This window comes from Eptatretus burgeri, chromosome 18 (genome assembly GCF_056783735.1).
Source record: "Eptatretus burgeri isolate ZD-2024b chromosome 18, Ebu_testis_v1, whole genome shotgun sequence".
NCBI lineage: Eukaryota > Metazoa > Chordata > Myxini > Myxiniformes > Myxinidae > Eptatretus > Eptatretus burgeri.
This window is the reverse complement of record NC_140978.1, coordinates 26,310,916-26,331,000: the sequence shown is the minus strand read 5'-3', so window position 1 is coordinate 26,331,000 and position 20,085 is coordinate 26,310,916. Positions and strand designations below refer to the sequence as shown.

At 45.8% G+C, this 20,085-nt stretch overlaps 1 protein-coding gene across 2 annotated transcripts; it reads right to left on the bottom strand.

Moving 5' to 3' along the window:
- Nucleotides 1-2,462: 2,462 nt before the first annotated feature.
- LOC147008777 (ras-related protein Rap-1b-like) lies at nt 2,463-19,868 on the bottom strand. 2 transcript variants are annotated; one of them, XM_085863509.1, is made up of 8 exons: nt 19,746-19,868; nt 15,396-15,460; nt 15,046-15,114; nt 9,338-9,394; nt 7,034-7,174; nt 6,808-6,951; nt 5,586-5,679; nt 2,463-3,723 (listed from the first exon to the last, which is right to left on the bottom strand). In XM_085863509.1, exons 2-7 carry the CDS (start codon nt 15,450-15,452, stop codon nt 5,590-5,592), a joined length of 558 nt encoding a protein of 185 aa, XP_085719635.1. In that variant the 5' UTR covers nt 15,453-15,460; nt 19,746-19,868; the 3' UTR covers nt 2,463-3,723; nt 5,586-5,589. The 2 variants fall into 2 exon arrangements, with proteins under 2 accessions (XP_085719635.1, XP_085719636.1); XM_085863510.1 differs by having other exon boundaries at nt 19,780-19,859.
- Between the last annotated feature and the right edge of the window lie 217 nt (nt 19,869-20,085).

Genomic DNA, 20,085 nt, shown 5'->3' with positions numbered 1-20,085 from the left:
GCGAACACACGGCAACACTTAAAACAATACTACTTGACGGACGGCGCCACCCACAGACATTTACACCAAACCCCAAAAGAAAATGGAAGTGCGACTTCCCTGATCGCGTCGAGTCCTCCTTTTGCGACCGCAACTCCTAGCCCCTCCGGCGTGGTCCGCGAGCTCGTGCCGCGTGTTGCTCGTGTGGCCCGCTCGACGGTACGGACGGGGTTTTGGGGAAACGGACGGGGTTTGTTCGGCGCCGTTTTCCGCGCTCGCGCCCAGATCAAAGAAGCAAGGCAGGAACAACAAGCTCGCGACTCGAGCCATAAGACGACCATGAAGACCAACCCTCGACCAACCACGACTTCTTGACCAACCACCACAACTTTCGACCAACCAACCCAACAACCCTCAAGGTCCCTCCTGTTCGCCTTTTGTAGCGCGGGGCTCCGCCCTTCGCTCCCGCCTCCCTTCGAGCTTCTTGGAGAAGCCTCTCGAAGGGGGTCGTGACCTCTCGCTTTCCCTCCACCCCGCGCCGTGCGGGGGCCGGGGGAGCCAGTCTTGGCTCAGAGCCAGGGAATTATTCCCCCAAAAAGAGGCCCCCACCCTTTCTCACCTTTGACCCTTGCATCGCCCCTCCTCCACACCGAGCGCAGAGAACCTCGACGGGAAAAACAGGCGGGAAAACCCCCGAGCATAGTTGTTGCTTTTTGTTTGCTCCCGGAGATCGTAACCGCACATGGCCTACTGAATGGCGAGTGGCGAAGATGTGGTAGCGTTGATGGTGGAGGTGGCGTGGTTGTAGTGTGGTTGGCGCTGTGGTGGGGATGGCATAGTTGAGATGCTGTTTGTTTGAAATAAAAGATAGAACAGAAAAAATGGCTAACTCAAAGCATCGCAGCCCGGATGGATCACATAAATTCCCTCTATACAACGGGTTTGGGCTAACTATACATGTACTTACAGAGATATCTCACCTACGGGACCTGAATGGTGGTTTGCGAATTTCCACAACTGTAACAATATATATATATATATAATATGGAATAGGCAAAGCCGAGAAGCGAACGTAGAATTCTTACATTCGCTTCTGACTTTACCTAAAACATGTTCACAACTGTAAACTTGCCAACTATACCGTGGTACGTGTAAGCGCCGCACAGCTGATTATTTTGACGCAATTTCCGGTTACTTCGGCCTGGATTAGAGATCAGCGATCAAATAATGTAAATCACGATTAAAAATCATTTTTTGATGATGCAGGAGATATCTTAATGAAAATTAACTTTAGGAAAAAAAAATAACTGAATAAATCAATCACTTCTGGTCAAGAATAAAAGAAAATATAAGTTCCGGAAAGTTTCAAAATCACTCCCGGTAATGTTAAATACAAAATAAACACTTCCTGTCATGAAAAAAAAAAAAATCAATCACTTTCGGAAGGATAAAATTAACTTTGGGAAAAAAAATTATGGAATAAATAAATAAACACTTCCGGTCATGATCTCCCGGCATGCATCATTCCCCATGACAAAAACCGGAAAAAAGAAAAACCAGAAACAAAACAAAAACGGAAGCAAAAGGGTCAAAGCCAACGACACGGATTCACAATTGCCATGGTATTGTGTTGTTTCCTATTCTCTCATGTGCACGCATTAAGTAATATTCACAAGATAGAAATAAAACCCAATCGTGTTTATCCACCGCACAGCGTTTAAAAACAACCGGAAGCAAAAGGTCATAGCTCAGGACACGGATTCCAAATAGCCAGGGGTATTGTGTTGTTGTTTCCTATTCTCTCACGTGCACACGTTAAGTATGAAGCTCTATGCGTTCACAATAAAAAAAAATGATGTTTAAAAAAAAAAAAAAATTATATATATATATATAATTAGATATATTTAAAAAAAAATTATATTTTTATATATATAAAATTATAGAGATATATATATATATATATAAAATTATAGAGATATATATATATATAAAATTATAGAGATATATATATAAATATATATAAAATTATAGATATATATATATATATATATATACACACACACACACACACACACACACACACACACACACACACACACACACACACACACACACACACACACACACACACACACACACACACACACACACACACACACACACGAGAGATAGATATATATAATTGAGATGAGAGGTTGCCTTCAGGGAATTGATCAGTGGGTAATGGGTTCACCTTTATAATGAAATGCAGAAAACCTGAAAAAAAAAAAAACACATGCCTCTCAATAGTGACACACCAACAAGTTCCCACCACCAAATGGCATTTTCAGAACAAGATCCATGCTGAATGACCTGCACTTTCACTGACAGGTACTCTGGTGTATCCAAGGATGACACCAAACAAAGAAAAACAGCCCATTCCAGGAACCAATTACCCCAAGCAGTGAGCAAGGAGTTCCAAAGATTAACAGAATCACAAACAATGAACGAAAAAGTTAAAATTTTATTGCTATTTCGCTGTCGGTGAGGACAAAAAAAAAACAAAAAAAAAAAAAACCCAAAAACCAACCATAAACAAATCAAATGTCTACATTAAGGTGTTAATGTTCCAAATGGATAACAGCAACCACTAATAAAATGCATCAAGTAATCTTTGAAAGCTGTGATTTGGTTTGCACAGGTATTGGAAACAAATCTGGAAGAGTTGAACCTGGTGAGCGAGCAGAGAGCCATTGTGGAGCTCGATCATTCAAAAGGATGGAGTGGTTTCCTCATCACAGGAGCAACAAATTGAGGGCTGTGCTTGATACCCCAACCACCACACGTGCATTTCAAACAGCACCGGTTCCTTTAAAAAATAAAAATTTTAAACGCTGAAAATTTTTTTACATTTTAAAACCTAAAAACACTTTCCCTGTGGACATCAGATATGGATTCACCTTTTTTATCTGGGTCAAGCCCAGTCCCGGCAACAGACAAACTCAGAGAACACAGCGCCGGTCTACAAGGCTGTCACATCACTCCAAAAAATAACAATAATAAATAAAAATAAAAACTAATCGAGCAGAAGCATTTCCTTGTGATCATCTACAGAGCAGGTTTAACAAGGAAAACAAAACGTTTGTATATTCACCTATTTGTATTATTACAATGTGCAATGCATTGCATTAGCAAAAAAGAGCACGTGTTATTTATAGTCGAGTACAAGCCATGATAAATATACAGATCAAAGAATAATTTATAGAAAGTTGGATTTTGGAGATCTATAATCATTACCCAAGATGTAAACCAGTTTGGCAAAAATAATAATAAAAACAATTAAAGGCATCATGCTGGATGTACAGATCTGCTTGCACCACAAACACTGAGGAAGTCTCTGGAGCAGAAAACAGACTGCTGGTCAGGGGTGGTCGGGGTGGGGCCTTTAGGCCGGAGAGAATCCCGGCACACAAGCACTATTATGGGAAACCTTCCACACGTACAGTGAAAAGGTCTTTACCAAGCAGTATGCCGGTGTGATTGGAAGCAAATTTGTAAGGAAAAATAATAAAATAAACGTTTACAAAACTTTTCAATCTGTTAAGGCCAGAGCTGTCCACGGTCAGAAAGGAAGTGGGCCATGGGCTCCAAAAACTAATGGTGAACAGCGACTCCACTGCTCAGGCTGTCCGCAACCCCATGAAAACTTCGCCGCTCAGTCTTTTGGCAATGTGGAGCATGCAACCGCTGGGTCGGTCTCCACTCCTGCTTGGAGACACCGCACACACACACCTTTATCAGAAAATGGTACCGTTCGTTAAAACAGCACAAGTACAAATCAAAATCTGGAGCCAATGTCAGAGGAATCCAAATATATAAAAGCCGTGTATCAATTTCTCTGTCACGCAGGAAGTGACGTCGCATTAGTCAGTGAAAGGGAACGTAAGCAATGTCAGTGTTTACGACATTCGCCATTTGTTTCCATTCAGGAAAGGTGAATTTACGCCGTCCAAAACCTTTACCACACACACATCTGAATTTGGGTTGATTGCACGACGATTCCGGTTGTTTTCACAACCAACACGCGAGGTAAGACGTTCGTAATTTTTATTTGCAGTAAAAACTTACGGGTGAGTAATTTTACTGTCATTTGAAATTGTCATAACTTTGATAAGAAATATATTTCTCATGTAATCATACTTTTCTTTATGAAACAAAAGTAAATCCACAAGCCTGTGAGTGCACCATGGCAATTATGGGCCAATGGCCTCATTTCCTTGTGCTTCTTGATTTTCAGATGGACAAACACAAACACACATACATATAGAGAATTGCCTCATGGGGATGGGAGGTGTTCTGCCCATGACATGAACCTTGGTACCCCCAGCAAGTTATGCAAAAACTGGCAGACATTGGGCCAGGGGTGTGGAATTGTATAATAATCAGACTGACACACACACACACACACACACACACACACACACACACACACACACACACACACACACACACACCAATTCTGGCATGTGGTACAGTGGTGTGGCCAATGCTGATCTTTTTAATTCGTGACATGCAAACTGCAATACATAGCCAAGGAAAGAGGCACATTCACGCAGTGAAGCGCAATGGCTTCAACATGGACAAGACAAGAACAAGACAACTGTACACTTCACTGGCAGACACGAACAGTTTGCCCAGGGGCAACACAATTTACAAGGAATTTACAAGAAATTAAGGTGCAGGAGGTGGCCATTCGGCCCATCATGCCTGCGTTACACCAATACCAGATTTATTAAATCCATCAATAACCCTTCCCTTCGTATGCAGCCTTTTGGCTGCTACAATGGTACTCATTTTGCTGACCTCAGAAGGATGACAGGCTGAGTCAACCCCCTGGTGTTAATTCAGCGGGTAACAGGGCTTGAACTCAGGACCCTAGGATCCCAAGCCACCACCCTAACCGCGACGCCAACACCAGGTTATAAATGAACCATCTTAGAGTTAGACCTTCGCTGCACAATGCACCGAGAGTTTGATCCATGCAGCATGGTCAAAAGGTTGCTTTTTTGGTTAGCAGACAAGTGAGACAAACAAAAAGACACCAACAAGCTTGGCTTTTCCTTTTGTTGAGATTTTTTTGTACCATTAGCCATACACAAGATATCAAGCCTGTTCAAACATAGCTGCACAGTTCCACAGTGCACGGTTCGTTTGCTTCATCCACATGATCAGATTCATTTTAAGGGATTCAAATTGGAGAAATTTATTCCTACAGTACAAACATCCTCAGACCAAGTGGATTATATTACTCTGCACCGAGTTATCGATCAAAATAGGTCAGAACATCATCAACCACGCCGCAAGGACATGTCTGAGACGACATGATCACCAGTTGGTAACAGGGTGAGCATCAGCACTTGCAATACAACCGAAGTGTCTAAATTTTATAGCACAGAAAAAATTTTTTTAAGCAGAATTGACAGATATATTAATGCTGACCAACCCCCTTTTCCCAACACCATCCACCTCCACTCTACACAACTTGACGAATAAATAGATGGTCCATCAAGCAACCAACAAACTACAGTGAGATAAAGCATGTGGCATCCACAACGGCATCTCCTTACTCATCTACAGCAGAGTACACGTGCGCTTCTTCTTCGCTTTCTTCCTCTCGAGTGGGGCACGCTGGTTGATCTGCCGCACCAAGTCATAGAAGATCTGTGGGTGTGAAAGGTGTTTATTAGGGGCTTCAGGACAAAGATCAACCCTTTGGCCGTCCCCATTTCAAGCTCCACAAATACTTAGCGGACATTTGAACTCCACCATTTAACCAGATTAGATTTATACATGAGACTCATGCCAATTTAAAATGAAACCATTCACCATTTGGCCAACACATTGTGACAGCACTGGGGTTGATAATCAGGTTTATTTGCCATTTACAAAATCAGTACTTCCTTTCCAAAGGTACTACTGGTAACAAAATAAAACGCATACTATTCTCAAAACTTCTTGTTCCTAGAACCAAGTGGTTCTGCTTTCCATAATCATCATCATCATCATCATCATCTTGAGTGAGTCGACTCCAGCCAAATTGAAGCTGTGAGTAGCATATTAGTAGTAGTGGTAGTAGTGGTGGTGGTGCAGCAACTGGCTTATCCTCATCATGCTTCAGGCCACAAAACAGGTATTACCAACACAAATTTAAAAAAATACACCCGAGCGGGTTTGACGGTCAGCTCGGATACAAAACTTGATGCAACTGAGTGTTAATCAACCTTAGTGACTATGAAAAGTGAAAACAGAATTTAAATTTAACTTAAAATAACCGCGTGAAGCAGTGTTGAAGTCAGCGGACCTCGTGTTACCAAATAAACAGGGCCAGACGACAGGTAATGAGAAACCAGTTGGTCAAATTAAATCTTTTTAATAATCCCAATGAAACCCATTGTGCATTATAGCCGTCCGATGCTTCCTTATAGGCCATTCGACCAATCGGTCATTTTGCACTTGATGACCCTGTAACCTTGACCCCGAGGTGAAAATACGAAAAAGGGCTCAGACAATCTATAGAGAGCAACTGGTATTATCATCGTGTCAAGTTAGAACTCAATCGGCCGAGATGTCGAGGAGATAGAAAAATAAAAATTGATGACAGACAGAGACAGACGGATCTGAGGACATCGAACGGTGACATTAGGTCAGCGAGCTGATCTGATAATCAACTTCCTTCGAAGATTTTCAACAAAAGTAAAATACAGATCCCGACTACATGCTCGAGCACGAAACACAAATTGTACATGATGCGCCGCATTAGCGAAGGGTGCACCTTCAATGGCTCCGCACCTCATTCACGTTGATCTTTGCCTTCGCAGACGCTTCGAGAAAAGCACAGCCATTCCACTGACGTGCCAGGTTCTGTCCCTGATCCCTGCCCACCACACGTTCATCTTCCAAATCACACTTGTTACCCGCCAGGATCATTGGAACCTGCGCAAGTGAACAAAACAAGAGAAATTTCACTTCTGATCCCAATTAGACCCAAAAATAAATAAGTATCACAATTCCTCACATCATCAGTGTCTTTTACTCGCAGGATCTGTTCCCGCAAGTCTTGGAGGTCATTGAAGGTGGACTGCGCCGTAATAGAATACACCAGCACAAATCCCTGGCCATTCTTCATGTACAAGTCACGCATTGCTGTAAATTGTTCCTGGAACACACATCACAGGAAGTAATTGTACAGGGTATGGGATGGGAAAGGGGGAGAGGGGAGAAATTGAGTGTGAGATTGACGAGAGAAATTGGTCAACTTCGCAACACATCATGAAGGACGAGTCAAAATGGCATCACAGCAGACTCTGCTCGTGAAAAGGCCGAGTGCGGCAATTCTGTGTCTGCTTCCAAATCTTGTATCCCCAAGCCCTCTCTCTTTACCTACCCCAGCAAGTCATACCAAAAGTGCTCCTGGACTCTGTCTTTTGCACCTGAGAAGGTGGAGAAGTTTCTCAACCCTTGACCGTGATTCTGATTCTGCAACTAGATCAGACGGCATCAGCTCACACGTCCTAAAAACGTGCTCTGCTGATCTTTTCACCCTGTCATTTGCCAGAGGTCATCTTCCATCTGCTTGGAAGCCAGCCAACATCACTGCATTACATAAAAAATAAAGGGTGCAAAAAAACCGATCCCCTTAACTGCAGACTTATCAGCTTCCTTCCAATCAGCAACGTAATGTAATCCATCATCACATTTGACATCAAATCATTCCTTTTCTCCAACTTCAACTCAAATCACAAAATTGGATTCAGACCAGAAACAGAATCCTTTGATCTCCTCTCCCTGTCAAGGCTGGAATTGCTGAAGGCAGTGCTCTGGGCCTAGTTCTATTCTCATCTTCATCAATGATCTCCCCGCCTGGAAAATCCTCAATGTATTTGCTGACGACGACTCCACCACCTGCCGTGACATCCCTCATCCTTCAGACAGGTATGCTCTTCCCTCTCTTCAGATGTTGAAAAAAAAAAAATCACAAGCTGGTCAAACACTTGAGATATGTCTTTCAATTGGAATATGGTCAAACACTTTGAAATGTGGGTTTTCCCAAATTCCAAATTGGCCTCCAAAGCCAACCGCTGACTGGTCATCCTCCTGACAAATCCGACACTCACAATCACCATCTCTCTCCGAAAGGACCGTTTGACAACACCCCATATCTACTTTCTCAACAATTATCTTGAAGTTCAGGCATTCAAACTCCTGGGTCTCACCATCAGTCATGATAGGCAAACCACATTTCAAAGTTATCCTCCAAAGCCAACCGCTGACTGGTCATCCTCCGTCGTATAAGGTTCTTCCTTGGCACACCTGAACTCTTATAATCCATCTACAAGGCTTTCATCCACAGTTTGATGGAGCACTGCTCTTCTGTCTGGGCAGGTTCCTCTGCCTCACATCTTGATCAGCTTCACAGCATGGAAACCAAGGCCTTCTGGATTATTGGAATCTCTCACGATGAAGCAGAGTCGACGGACCTATCACTTCACCAGACAGGTCAGTGGACTCTGTCCTCTACCGCCTCCTTTCTGGTCTTGCACCCTTTGTTCTATCCATGCTTTGTTCCCCCCGCCCCCAGGTTTCTGCAGGAGGCACACGGTCCACCATCAACTCCCTTCTGGTGAAACTACTGAAATTCAGGCTCACTACCCATCACTCATTTGTTCCTCTTTTCTCCCACCTGTGGAACAAATTACACATTCTCTTCAATCTCATTTTACCCTACAGGTCTTCATGACAGCCATTCACCACCAATTCAGATCATCCCCCATCCAAAACAATGATCTTTTCTACACCCATCAACCCCGAAGCCAACCTCTTTCCTTCCTGAGAGTTTGTTTCTGTATCCATCTTGTCCAGCCCATGTCCACCCCAACCCCTCATTTGTCCAAGTCTCACTCTATTTTGTCCTTCAACTCTGCTGCGAGTGTTTTCCTCCCTTTCTTCTGTTGCATCCTGAGTTTTAGCTCTTCCACCAATATATATATATATATATATATATATATATATATATATATATATATATATATATATATATATATATATATATATATATATATATATATATAATCTGAGCAACACAAGCTCAAGACTCAATGTAGTGCACAGAAGCAGATGTAGCTTGTACATAAATCAAGTTAGTCAAGGACAGAGATGTCAGTATATTTTGAAATGAAATTACATTAAAAGCAATGAACAGATCCCAACATACATTATTTTTATAAAACTGGAATCCCAGCATTGAGTTGTTGGGATGTAAAGATAATGTGCTGCATAACAAACTCCCTCCCCACCACTTGACCATTGCGCCAAGCCATACCGTGCCAGCAGTGTCCAGGATTTCCAGCATGCACTGGGACGAGTCCACTTCGACTTGCTAAACAAGAAAAAAAATTAATTAAATTAAAAAAACAAAAAACAAATAAACAATCACTGATCACAAAATGTTTCAAAACAAGGTGCACATTCATTTAAGAATTTTTGTATTTTCTTAAACACGAACCCAAGACTCACAGTGGAGGTTGTGCACATATTACAGGCAGGAAATGCACATCAGCAAACATCAACACTGTTACATGGATTACAAATATATACGAGAGCGAAGTCGACCGTGGGCATTAACAAATCCCCACGCTTCCCATTGAAAGCAGAGTTGAACTAGAGTGGGAGCACTCGGTAGAGTGCAAAACCTCCGCCACCAATACTGCAAGGTCACTCAAGTGAACCTGATATCCTATTCATGCAATTTGACATCAACAGTGCTCACAGAGTTATAGTTTGCAACTTTCACATACTCAATTCATTCGTCATAACTAGATTCCTTGAGACAGAAATTGATTTTGTGGGTATATCCACCTGAAGTTCCAAAATCAGCCACAATTATAATTTTGGCATGTTTTTTTGTTGGAAATCACTTATAACATGTAGAAATGCAGGAAAAAAAATCGAAATTTTGTTGAAAAAAAAAGTTGCAAAAATTTTTTTCTCTAACAATTTTTTTTTTGGGGGGGGGGGGGAAATCACTTAAAACATGTAGAAATGCAAAAAAAAAAAAATTTCAATTTTTTTTCAAAATGGCCACCAAAGCAGCCATATTGGATTTTGGACCTAGTCCAAAATGTAATGGCATGATCATTGGACCATACCTAATCCCCCCACCAAGTTTCGTCGAAATCCGTAATACTGTTCACAAACAAACAAACAAACAAACAGACAGTGGTGAAAACAGTAACCTCCGATCTTCGATGGTGGAGGTTAAAGATGGCAAACAGTTCCACCAAGAATGACCAAAATATCAAATTTTGAGTGACTTTTTTTTTCCCCTCTGTTTTGACTCCTGTGACCTTAAGACCCCACCCGAGGCATGAACCTGGGGGTCAAATGTTTAAAAATAAAAATTATTGTTACATATTTCATTCATCCAACGTTGATTGCAAATACAAATTTCTTTTTAACCTCCGCCATCGAAGATCTGAGGTTACTGTTTTCACCCATTTGTTTGTGAACAGTATTACGGAAAAACTCCGACGGATTTCGACGAAACTTGGTGGGGGGGGGGGTTAGGTCTGGTCCAAGGATCATGCCATTAGATTTTGGACTTTGTCCAAAATCCAATATGGCCGCTATGGCGGCCAATTTGAAAAAAATATTTGAATTTTTTTTTTGCATTTCGACATGTTTTAAGTGATTTCCACCCCCCCCCCCAAAAAAAAAATTGTTAGAGAAAAAATTTTTTGCAACTTTTTTTCAACAAAATTTCGATTTCTTTTTTTTGCATTTCTACATGTTATAAGTGATTTCCAACAAAAAAAAAACATGCCAAAATTATAATTGCGGCTGATTTTGGAACTTCAGGTGGATATACCCACGTAAAATCAATTTCTATCTCAAGGAATCTAGTTATGACGAATGAATAGAGTATGTAAAAGTTAAAAGTAAAAGGGAAAGTTGCAAACTATAACTCTGTGAGCACTGTTGATGTCAAATTGAATGAATAGGATATCAGGTTCACTTGAATGACCTTGCAGTATTGGCGGCGGAGGTTTTGCACTCTACCGAGTGCTCCCCCTCTAGTTTTAAAATGTACTCGTAATTGCGTTTTCAGCATTTGACCTTTTGACCCCACCCAGGGCCCCAAGGGGTGGGGTTAAAATTGAGCCTGCTCTTACACATCCTTGCCATGTGGAAATCATAACTTCGAGGTTTGGTGAATTTCTGCACAACCATTTAGAAGGAGATGGACAGAGACAGACAATATCTCCCCCCCCCCGACCCTCAATTTTTCCAAAAAAGCGTGGGGATAACTAGTAGACAATGGCATTTGGGTTTTGAGATGAGCTCGGGGTTTAGATGGGATTGCCAACAGGACAACCCTAATGCCGTCGAGCTATATCAGAATCGAAATTTCCTGCTGTTTTGTCCCTTCCATTCCCACCCCTCTTGTCTCATGCCTCCTTGCTGTGAGTTGTGTGTTAGCTCTCATACGAGCCTCGACCAAGGTATGCAAAAAAAAATAAAAATAAGATGTGCTACCAGGAATGACATAACAGCATTATCCAGGCCGTTTAAAAAGGATTCCCTGCAGATCACAGCCCCTGAGGTTTAAAATCCCAAACAACAAAAATAAACACATTGAAAATAAAATAAAATATAAAGAAAAAAACTGCCACACCACTCAGGATAAGGCAATTATGCTCTGGCCTGCTTTGTTCTTGGGTCAATTATTTTGCAACAAAGATGATCAACACCCTGTGGATATCGTGGTACGTGGGAACCCGCAATAAGATTTAAAGAAACCAATGGATGTTTGAAGGCCAAAATTAAATAATCATATTTATGGCAAACTTTTAAAAAGAATAATGAGGTTGGGAGTGGGGGGGGGGGGAGGGAGAAGAGAGAACTTGTCCCCTAACCCCAACTTAATTTTGTTCTAAAGATGTCACTTGTACATTTGCCATATTACCTCCTGTTGCAGTTAAACAGACACAAATGGTTACACGAAACAGCGAAGTGTAAAGCCTTTTGACCATGAACATCCCTCATTGCCTTGATGTTTTATGGAGTGCCCAAGCAGGAAACATGAGCAAAATTACAAATCAGGAACCAACGTGGACCTCTTCTCTGAAGTTTCCAAAACTAAGCCCGCTTGCACTTCCAGCACGTCGTCATTGCCAAATTTATCAACAGCTATCGTCCCTTTTTTTGTTTTTAAATATACATGATCTCGGCTCGTGGAAGAGCTAGGACACAACATTAAAAAAAACGGCAAGAGAAAAGGGGGAAAAACACCAATAGCAGGGCAGAGGGAGAAGGTCGACAGAGATGGACAAACGAGGGATGCAGGTAACGATGAGGGTGAAGGGAGAATGCAAGGTGTGGACAAGATGGATACATCAACAACATTTTGGGAGGGGTTTGTGCACAAGGAAAAAAATGAACGAAGGAGAAGGCGAAGTCAGGGATGCACAATCGTAAATACCCACCTTAAGCAAAGATGAAATACAGCATTAAGTCCTACTTCGATTGACCCAACATAAAAATTTCCCCCAATTTGACCCCAAGTCCTCACCCCTTGGGGATGCCTGGTGTTTGCTTAGCGGTTAGGGTGGTGGCTTGGGATCCGAGGGTCCTGAGTTTGAGCCCCGTTGGCCACTGAACACTAGGGGGTTGACGTGGCCTATCATCCTTCCGAGGTCGATGAAATGAGCACCAGTATACTGGTAATAGGGGCACTGCATCAGCGGCAGAGCCGTGCCCCTAACCAATGATGCAACCAGCAGCTAAAAAGGCAGCACACGATGGGAACCCCCTGGGGCATGTACCAGGGGTCAAAAAAACAAAAACATTTTTCTCCCCCACCACCCCCTCCCCCTACCCAAAATATGTTGATTGCACATACCAAACTTAATTTTTAAAAAAGTTTCAAAATGGGTCCATAATTGCATTTGTGGTATTTGACCTTTTGACCCAAGCTCAAGGGGTAAGGCCACAATGATACTGCTCTCACACCTTTGTGCCATGTGGTGACCACAACTCCAAAGGTTGATGAACTTCTGCACCATTTAGGACATAGCATGACAGATGGACAGACAGACAAGAGCAGATATCATCCTCCCCTCTATTTATTTATTTGTTTTTCCAAAAAAGCATGGGAACAACAAAATGGCCAATGAGCAATACTGCAACGTTTACAAACCTTCATGCACGCATAACGGGTACTTCACTACAGAGGAAGGACCCACAACAGAATAAACCAAGGTACTTGAACTGATTGAACCGAAAAAAAAGAAAGAAAAAATAATAAAATAAAAAAAGCAAAGCTGTGCATCGATTTCAAAGGTGAGCACCACGTCTCTCAAGCAGACTTGGGACGGCAATTCCATCATGTTTATGAAAACAAGAGAAAACCCGAGGAAGTAAAGAGAGCCTCAAAACAATTGAGATCGAACTGCTGTGGCCCGTTTCATTGGGCGAAAACGGAATGCCTTCGTGTAAAAGGAAAAGCAAACCGTTCGGACGTTCACACGAGCCACGAGGACCGACAAATGATTACACTTCCTTTTCTTCCATCCACAAAGGCTGCCCAAGCACCCGTTTTTAAAACTCCGCTGTATCTGTTCCAGAATTGCATCCGTCGGGGCGATATAAAGGGCCCACACGATTGGAGTACGCCTGTTGGAGCGAAAACAGCTGTTGGGCCTGGCACGCCACAGGCTGTAATGTACAAATCGAAAAGTTGGAGTCATGAAAAGGAAGCAGAATACTTCCTGCAAGAGTCGGCACTTCCTGTAGATTTTCCTGGAATCACTTCTGCCCAAGGCACATCCCTCTGACACCCACATTCCCCAAAAACCCACTCCGGGTAGTCACCAGGACTTTTATGGGCACGATGCGAGCTGGGGAGGGCTCCCATTGTACATTTTCCTTCCGTTTTCAATTTGAGGAAAAGGGAAAATACACAATTAGAAATGTGATCACATGTTGATCTTTAGGCTTGTGACAGAAGGAAAAGATGATGATTTGGGAGCAATTTGACTTGAGAGTTCTGCTTTTTTGGTGTGTCAATCCAAAAAAATGGCCTTGCAGACTGTTGACGCTACCCACACTCCTCACAGCCAGCGAAAGTATTAAATGTTCCAAAAAGCCCACCACCACCCGGATTGTGCACGAGCAATCTTCTCCAGGGGGAGAGAGAGAGAGGAGAGAGAGAGAGAGAGAGAGAGAGAGAGAGAGAGAGAGAGAGAGAGAGAGAGAGAGAGAGAGAGAGAGAGAGAGAGAGGAGCGTTGGAATGACGCAGGAACAATTCAAAGATTGAAACACCGAATCAAACCCTACATTCCAAGAAAGAAGAAGCATTAAAGTTACACAAACGCAGCTGTTCGAGCAAATTGAAACACTTCATGGAATAAGCCTTTATATATCATTGGTGAGACCCCTTGGGTGACCCATTAACCATCTCTGCAGGCATACACCGAACGGTCAGACCTTAAAGTCGGGTATTTTGCACAAAAGCCCACAGTCTATGACAGCTATTGGACAGAGAACCACTCGTTGCATTTGCCGAGAGCAGGGAGTAGAGGGTGGGAGGGTGTGGGTTGTCAAGTTGAAAACCCTGTCCACATCACAGCTTTCGTATATTTCTGAGCACAGCTGCACATTAACACTTTCACAACCCTCATCAGGATCGGTATGCCTGGTATTTGCTTAATCGTTAGGGTGATGGGCTTGGGATCCTCGGATCCTGAGTTCGGCTGTTTATTTAATACCAGGTGGGGTTGACTCTGCCTGTCATCCTTCCAAGGTCGGCAAAATGAGTGCCAGCTTGCTGGTATCCTGTGTCGGAGTGGCGACCCGTCCAGGATTGTGCCCAATAGCCAAGGAGACTGCTTAGGCAGCACCAACGCTCTGCACAGAGTATGCTCCCAATGGATGGATCATGATCGGTGCATTAACACCTTCACAACCCTCATGATCCGGTGCACGAGAGGGCCGTGATAAACTGCATCAAGTACTTTTTTATAGTTTACCTTTCTGTAGGAGTCTTCAATTGTCGGGTCATATTTTTCCACAAATATGCCCTGAACAAACTGGACCGTCTGAAATGGCAGGGGAGGGTTGGGGGAGCAGTTTTTATTGAAGCAAGAATAATTTTTTTAAAAAAGCAAACAGGAAAATAATTTCATAAATCATAAAATATTGCGATCACACAAAATCATTTGTATGGTCTCGAGGATAAGCTGCTCGGGTGTCGATAGTACACCTTATGACCACAAACCTGAAAACTGCACATGCCAAACTCGACACACAAAAGATACATGAATAAATAAATAAATAAATAAATAAAAACACATGAAGTGTTCTCTCAGCAGAAACGAACCAGAGCAGACTTTCCAACTCCTCCAGATCCCAGCACCACCAACTTGTACTCTCGCATGGCAATACCTGCAAACAGAGCACAACAACAGACGTGCTGAACCTCCTCCACATCCAACACACCAAATGCACACCATTTACAACGATCAATAGGCGATTTCTTTCTCACATGGAACAAATGATTCAGTGTGTCTTTTCTGAGAAAACCCTGATGGAAGAGCTAAAAACCCAGGGTGCTGCAGAAAATAAACAAAAATGTGGAACTGGTCCCATATTGTTCCGATAAGCCGAGACAAGGAGAACATACCATAGAGCGACCCGGGTCAAGCAACAAAAGATTTTTGGAGAACAGCAGACTGGTAGAAGTACTCACCACCTTGTCAAAGTGGCAGCATATATGGGGGCTACTTGATTTCGTTGTTTTAATTCACGGTGAATCACTTTCCTTGACAATCCTCGGTCTTACTCTTCAAGTAGCTCATATTGATCTTCTTAACAAAAGGCAGTCACAGCATGACCAAACGAGCCTCCGATAAACACCATGGCTCAAGTTGTGGATTCACTCAAAAGTTCCAGGTTTATATTTCATTTTATTCAAGATCTCAGCTTACGGAGGAGTGAGGAGACAAAGGAGGGGAAGCAACGTCCCAATAATGGAGTAGCAGGTGAACGCAACGCCTGGTGTTGGCTTAATGGTTCAGGTGGTGGGCTTTGCATCCCAGGATTCTGAGTTCAAAACCTGCTCAGCTGTTGAATTAATTCCAGGAGGGGTTGACTCTGCCCGTCATCCTTCCGAGGTCGGCAAAATGAGTGCCAGCTTGCTGGTGTCCTGTGTTGGAGTGGCGACCCGTCCAGGATTGTGCCCAATAGCCAAGGAGACTGATTGGGCAGCAGCAACGCTCTGCACCGAGTATGGTCCCGATGGATGGATGGATAGATAGATAGATAGATGATAGATAGATAGAGACTTGTGAGAAGCGTTTTGGGTTAACTCAGGTTCATCATACGGGGACAGAATCAGATATGGAAAGAGAATGGCATGAGATGGTGGTGCTGCCGAAAACCCTCGAGTGTAGAGTGCGATTAAGCCAGCCTTTCCGAAGGCAGGTCCACAAAACATGTGAAAAGAGGAATAAAGGGAAAATGCACAATGAGTCAAGTGTGTGTAGGTGTGCAGCAAGCTCGGAACATGGGAGTTTAAACAGGTGGAGAGTTACTGGAAGAACACGTTGCATCCTGGAAAGGCTGGGAGAAGTTCGAGGAACGAAATCAGAAAGAGTGGGACCGGATGGAGGAGAGGACAGAGACCACCAACCTGACCAGATCATGTGAGAAACAGACCTTGTGCCTCGACCTCAGGAGAGCAATCCAAGTAATGTTAAGAAATTTCGATTTCGTCCTTTTTGGACCCGAAGACACGCTCAAACCAGCCAATTACATTGATCAGCAAACTGATGGTTCAAAGTAAGCTCGATGCCAGGTACAGGTGATCGCCGTTGTACCGACATTGAAGGTAACGACAACACCTTGAAAGACAATTAATAAAAATCATCGTTTTCTGGTGGAGATGGAGTGATCAACGTCAGTCAGATCGAAGGGAAGGAAGACCAAGGATGTGAAGTTTGATGGAAGAACGTAAAGTTTAATCCTTAATCGGATGTACATTAAACGATGAGCATTTCGAGAAGTCCAGCTCTCTGGAATCTCCACAAAACCTTTCTTCCTCGCCTTTCCATCGCAGACCCGTTTTAGGTCCACGTGACCAGAACACACAGACCCCTTTGGGTCGCGGTCCACGTGACCCGAACACACAGACCCCTTTGGGTCGCGGCCCACGAGACCAGAACACACGGACCCCTTTGGGTCGCGGCCCACGAGACCAGAACACACGGACCCCTTTGGGTCGCGGCCCACGAGACCAGAACACACGGACCCCTTTGGGTCGCGGCCCACGAGACCAGAACACACGGACCCCTTTGGGTCGCGGCCCACGAGACCAGAACACACGGACCCCTTTGGGTCGCGGCCCACGAGACCAGAACACACGGACCCCTTTGGGTCGCGGCCCACGAGACCAGAACACACGGACCCCTTTGGGTCGCGGCCCACGAGACCAGAACACACGGACCCCTTTGGGTCGCGGCCCACGAGACCAGAACACACGGACCCCTTTGGGTCGCGGCCCACGAGACCAGAACACACGGACCCCTTTGGGTCGCGGCCCACGAGACCAGAACACACGGACCCCTTTGGGTCGCGGCCCACGAGACCAGAACACACGGACCCCTTTGGGTCGCGGCCCACGAGACCAGAACACACGGACCCCTTTGGGTCGCGGCCCACGAGACCAGAACACACGGACCCCTTTGGGTCGCGGCCCACGAGACCAGAACACACGGACCCCTTTGGGTCGCGGCCCACGAGACCAGAACACACGGACCCCTTTGGGTCGCGGCCCACGAGACCAGAACACACGGACCCCTTTGGGTCGCGGCCCACGAGACCAGAACACACGGACCCCTTTGGGTCGCGGCCCACGAGACCAGAACACACGGACCCCTTTGGGTCGCGGCCCACGAGACCAGAACACACGGACCCCTTTGGGTCGCGGCCCACGAGACCAGAACACACGGACCCCTTTGGGTCGCGGCCCACGAGACCAGAACACACGGACCCCTTTGGGTCGCGGCCCACGAGACCAGAACACACGGACCCCTTTGGGTCGCGGCCCACGAGACCAGAACACACGGACCCCTTTGGGTCGCGGCCCACGAGACCAGAACACACGGACCCCTTTGGGTCGCGGCCCACGAGACCAGAACACACGGACCCCTTTGGGTCGCGGCCCACGAGACCAGAACACACGGACCCCTTTGGGTCGCGGCCCACGAGACCAGAACACACGGACCCCTTTGGGTCGCGGCCCACGAGACCAGAACACACGGACCCCTTTGGGTCGCGGCCCACGAGACCAGAACACACGGACCCCTTTGGGTCGCGGCCCACGAGACCAGAACACACGGACCCCTTTGGGTCGCGGCCCACGAGACCAGAACACACGGACCCCTTTGGGTCGCGGCCCACGAGACCAGAACACACGGACCCCTTTGGGTCGCGGCCCACGAGACCAGAACACACGGACCCCTTTGGGTCGCGGCCCACGAGACCAGAACACACGGACCCCTTTGGGTCGCGGCCCACGAGACCAGAACACACGGACCCCTTTGGGTCGCGGCCCACGAGACCAGAACACACGGACCCCTTTGGGTCGCGGCCCACGAGACCAGAACACACGGACCCCTTTGGGTCGCGGCCCACGAGACCAGAACACACGGACCCCTTTGGGTCGCGGCCCACGAGACCAGAACACACGGACCCCTTTGGGTCGCGGCCCACGAGACCAGAACACACGGACCCCTTTGGGTCGCGGCCCACGAGACCAGAACACACGGACCCCTTTGGGTCGCGGCCCACGAGACCAGAACACACGGACCCCTTTGGGTCGCGGCCCACGAGACCAGAACACACGGACCCCTTTGGGTCGCGGCCCACGAGACCAGAACACACGGACCCCTTTGGGTCGCGGCCCACGAGACCAGAACACACGGACCCCTTTGGGTCGCGGCCCACGAGACCAGAACACACGGACCCCTTTGGGTCGCGGCCCACGAGACCAGAACACACGGACCCCTTTGGGTCGCGGCCCACGAGACCAGAACACACGGACCCCTTTGGGTCGCGGCCCACGAGACCAGAACACACGGACCCCTTTGGGTCGCGGCCCACGAGACCAGAACACACGGACCCCTTTGGGTCGCGGTCCACGAGACCAGAACACACGGACCCCTTTGGGTCGCGGTCCACGAGACCAGAACACACGGACCCCTTTGGGTCGCGGTCCACGAGACCAGAACACACGGACCCCTTTGGGTCGCGGTCCACGAGACCAGAACACACGGACCCCTTTGGGTCGCGGTCCACGAGACCAGAACACACGGACCCCTTTGGGTCGCGGTCCACGAGACCAGAACACACGGACCCCTTTGGGTCGCGGTCCACGAGACCAGAACACACGGACCCCTTTGGGTCGCGGTCCACGTGACCAGAACACAGACCCCTTCGGGTCGCGGTCTACGTTTTATACCCTGTGCTGTGGAGATCACTTTCTTTTTCACTCCCAATCATCCCTTAACCCTCCGCTCTCTCCTCAGTCCCTTCGCTTGCCGACGATTCCCACTCTTACTTTCTTCATCGCACCCCCGCCATATTCCTCGTGTCCATTTCGGCTTTTCTTCATATTGTATACGAACCGATGAGGAACCACGACCTTCACGAACCCCCGTGTTAAACTCACCACAGATGTGATAACCGCGTCAGGAACCACTAACCGAAAGCCGCTCCGTGTCGAAGGAAGAAGACCTGTTAATGACGATGAACGATGACGCGTGACTGGGGCGGCGATTGGTATGACGCACGATATCACGTGATGTCCGTTTCTCTTTTTTTTGTTTTTTTTTAATCGGAGGGCAAAAATGCGTAAAGGTGCTTTAATGTATTTAAATTCGCGTATTATGTAATTAAATAACCAGCTCGTGAAATGAATAAGCAAACTAACCGGCCACCACTAAGCGTTCCACGACGCATCCGCACCTTATACACCGCCTCAAAGCTTAACACGCAGCAAACTCTTTTAT

Excerpts from the sequence above, each read along its gene's own strand:
- LOC147008777 (XM_085863509.1), bottom strand. The coding sequence starts at position 15,452 with ATGCGAGAGTACAAGTTGGTGGTGCTGGGATCTGGAGGAGTTGGAAAG. Across the intron at positions 9,395-15,045 it reads TTGAAGACTCCTACAGAAAG|CAAGTCGAAGTGGACTCGTC; the intron begins GTAAACTATAAA and ends TTTCTTGTTTAG. Across the intron at positions 5,680-6,807 it reads CAAAGATCAACGTGAATGAG|ATCTTCTATGACTTGGTGCG; the intron begins GTGCGGAGCCAT and ends TCACACCCACAG.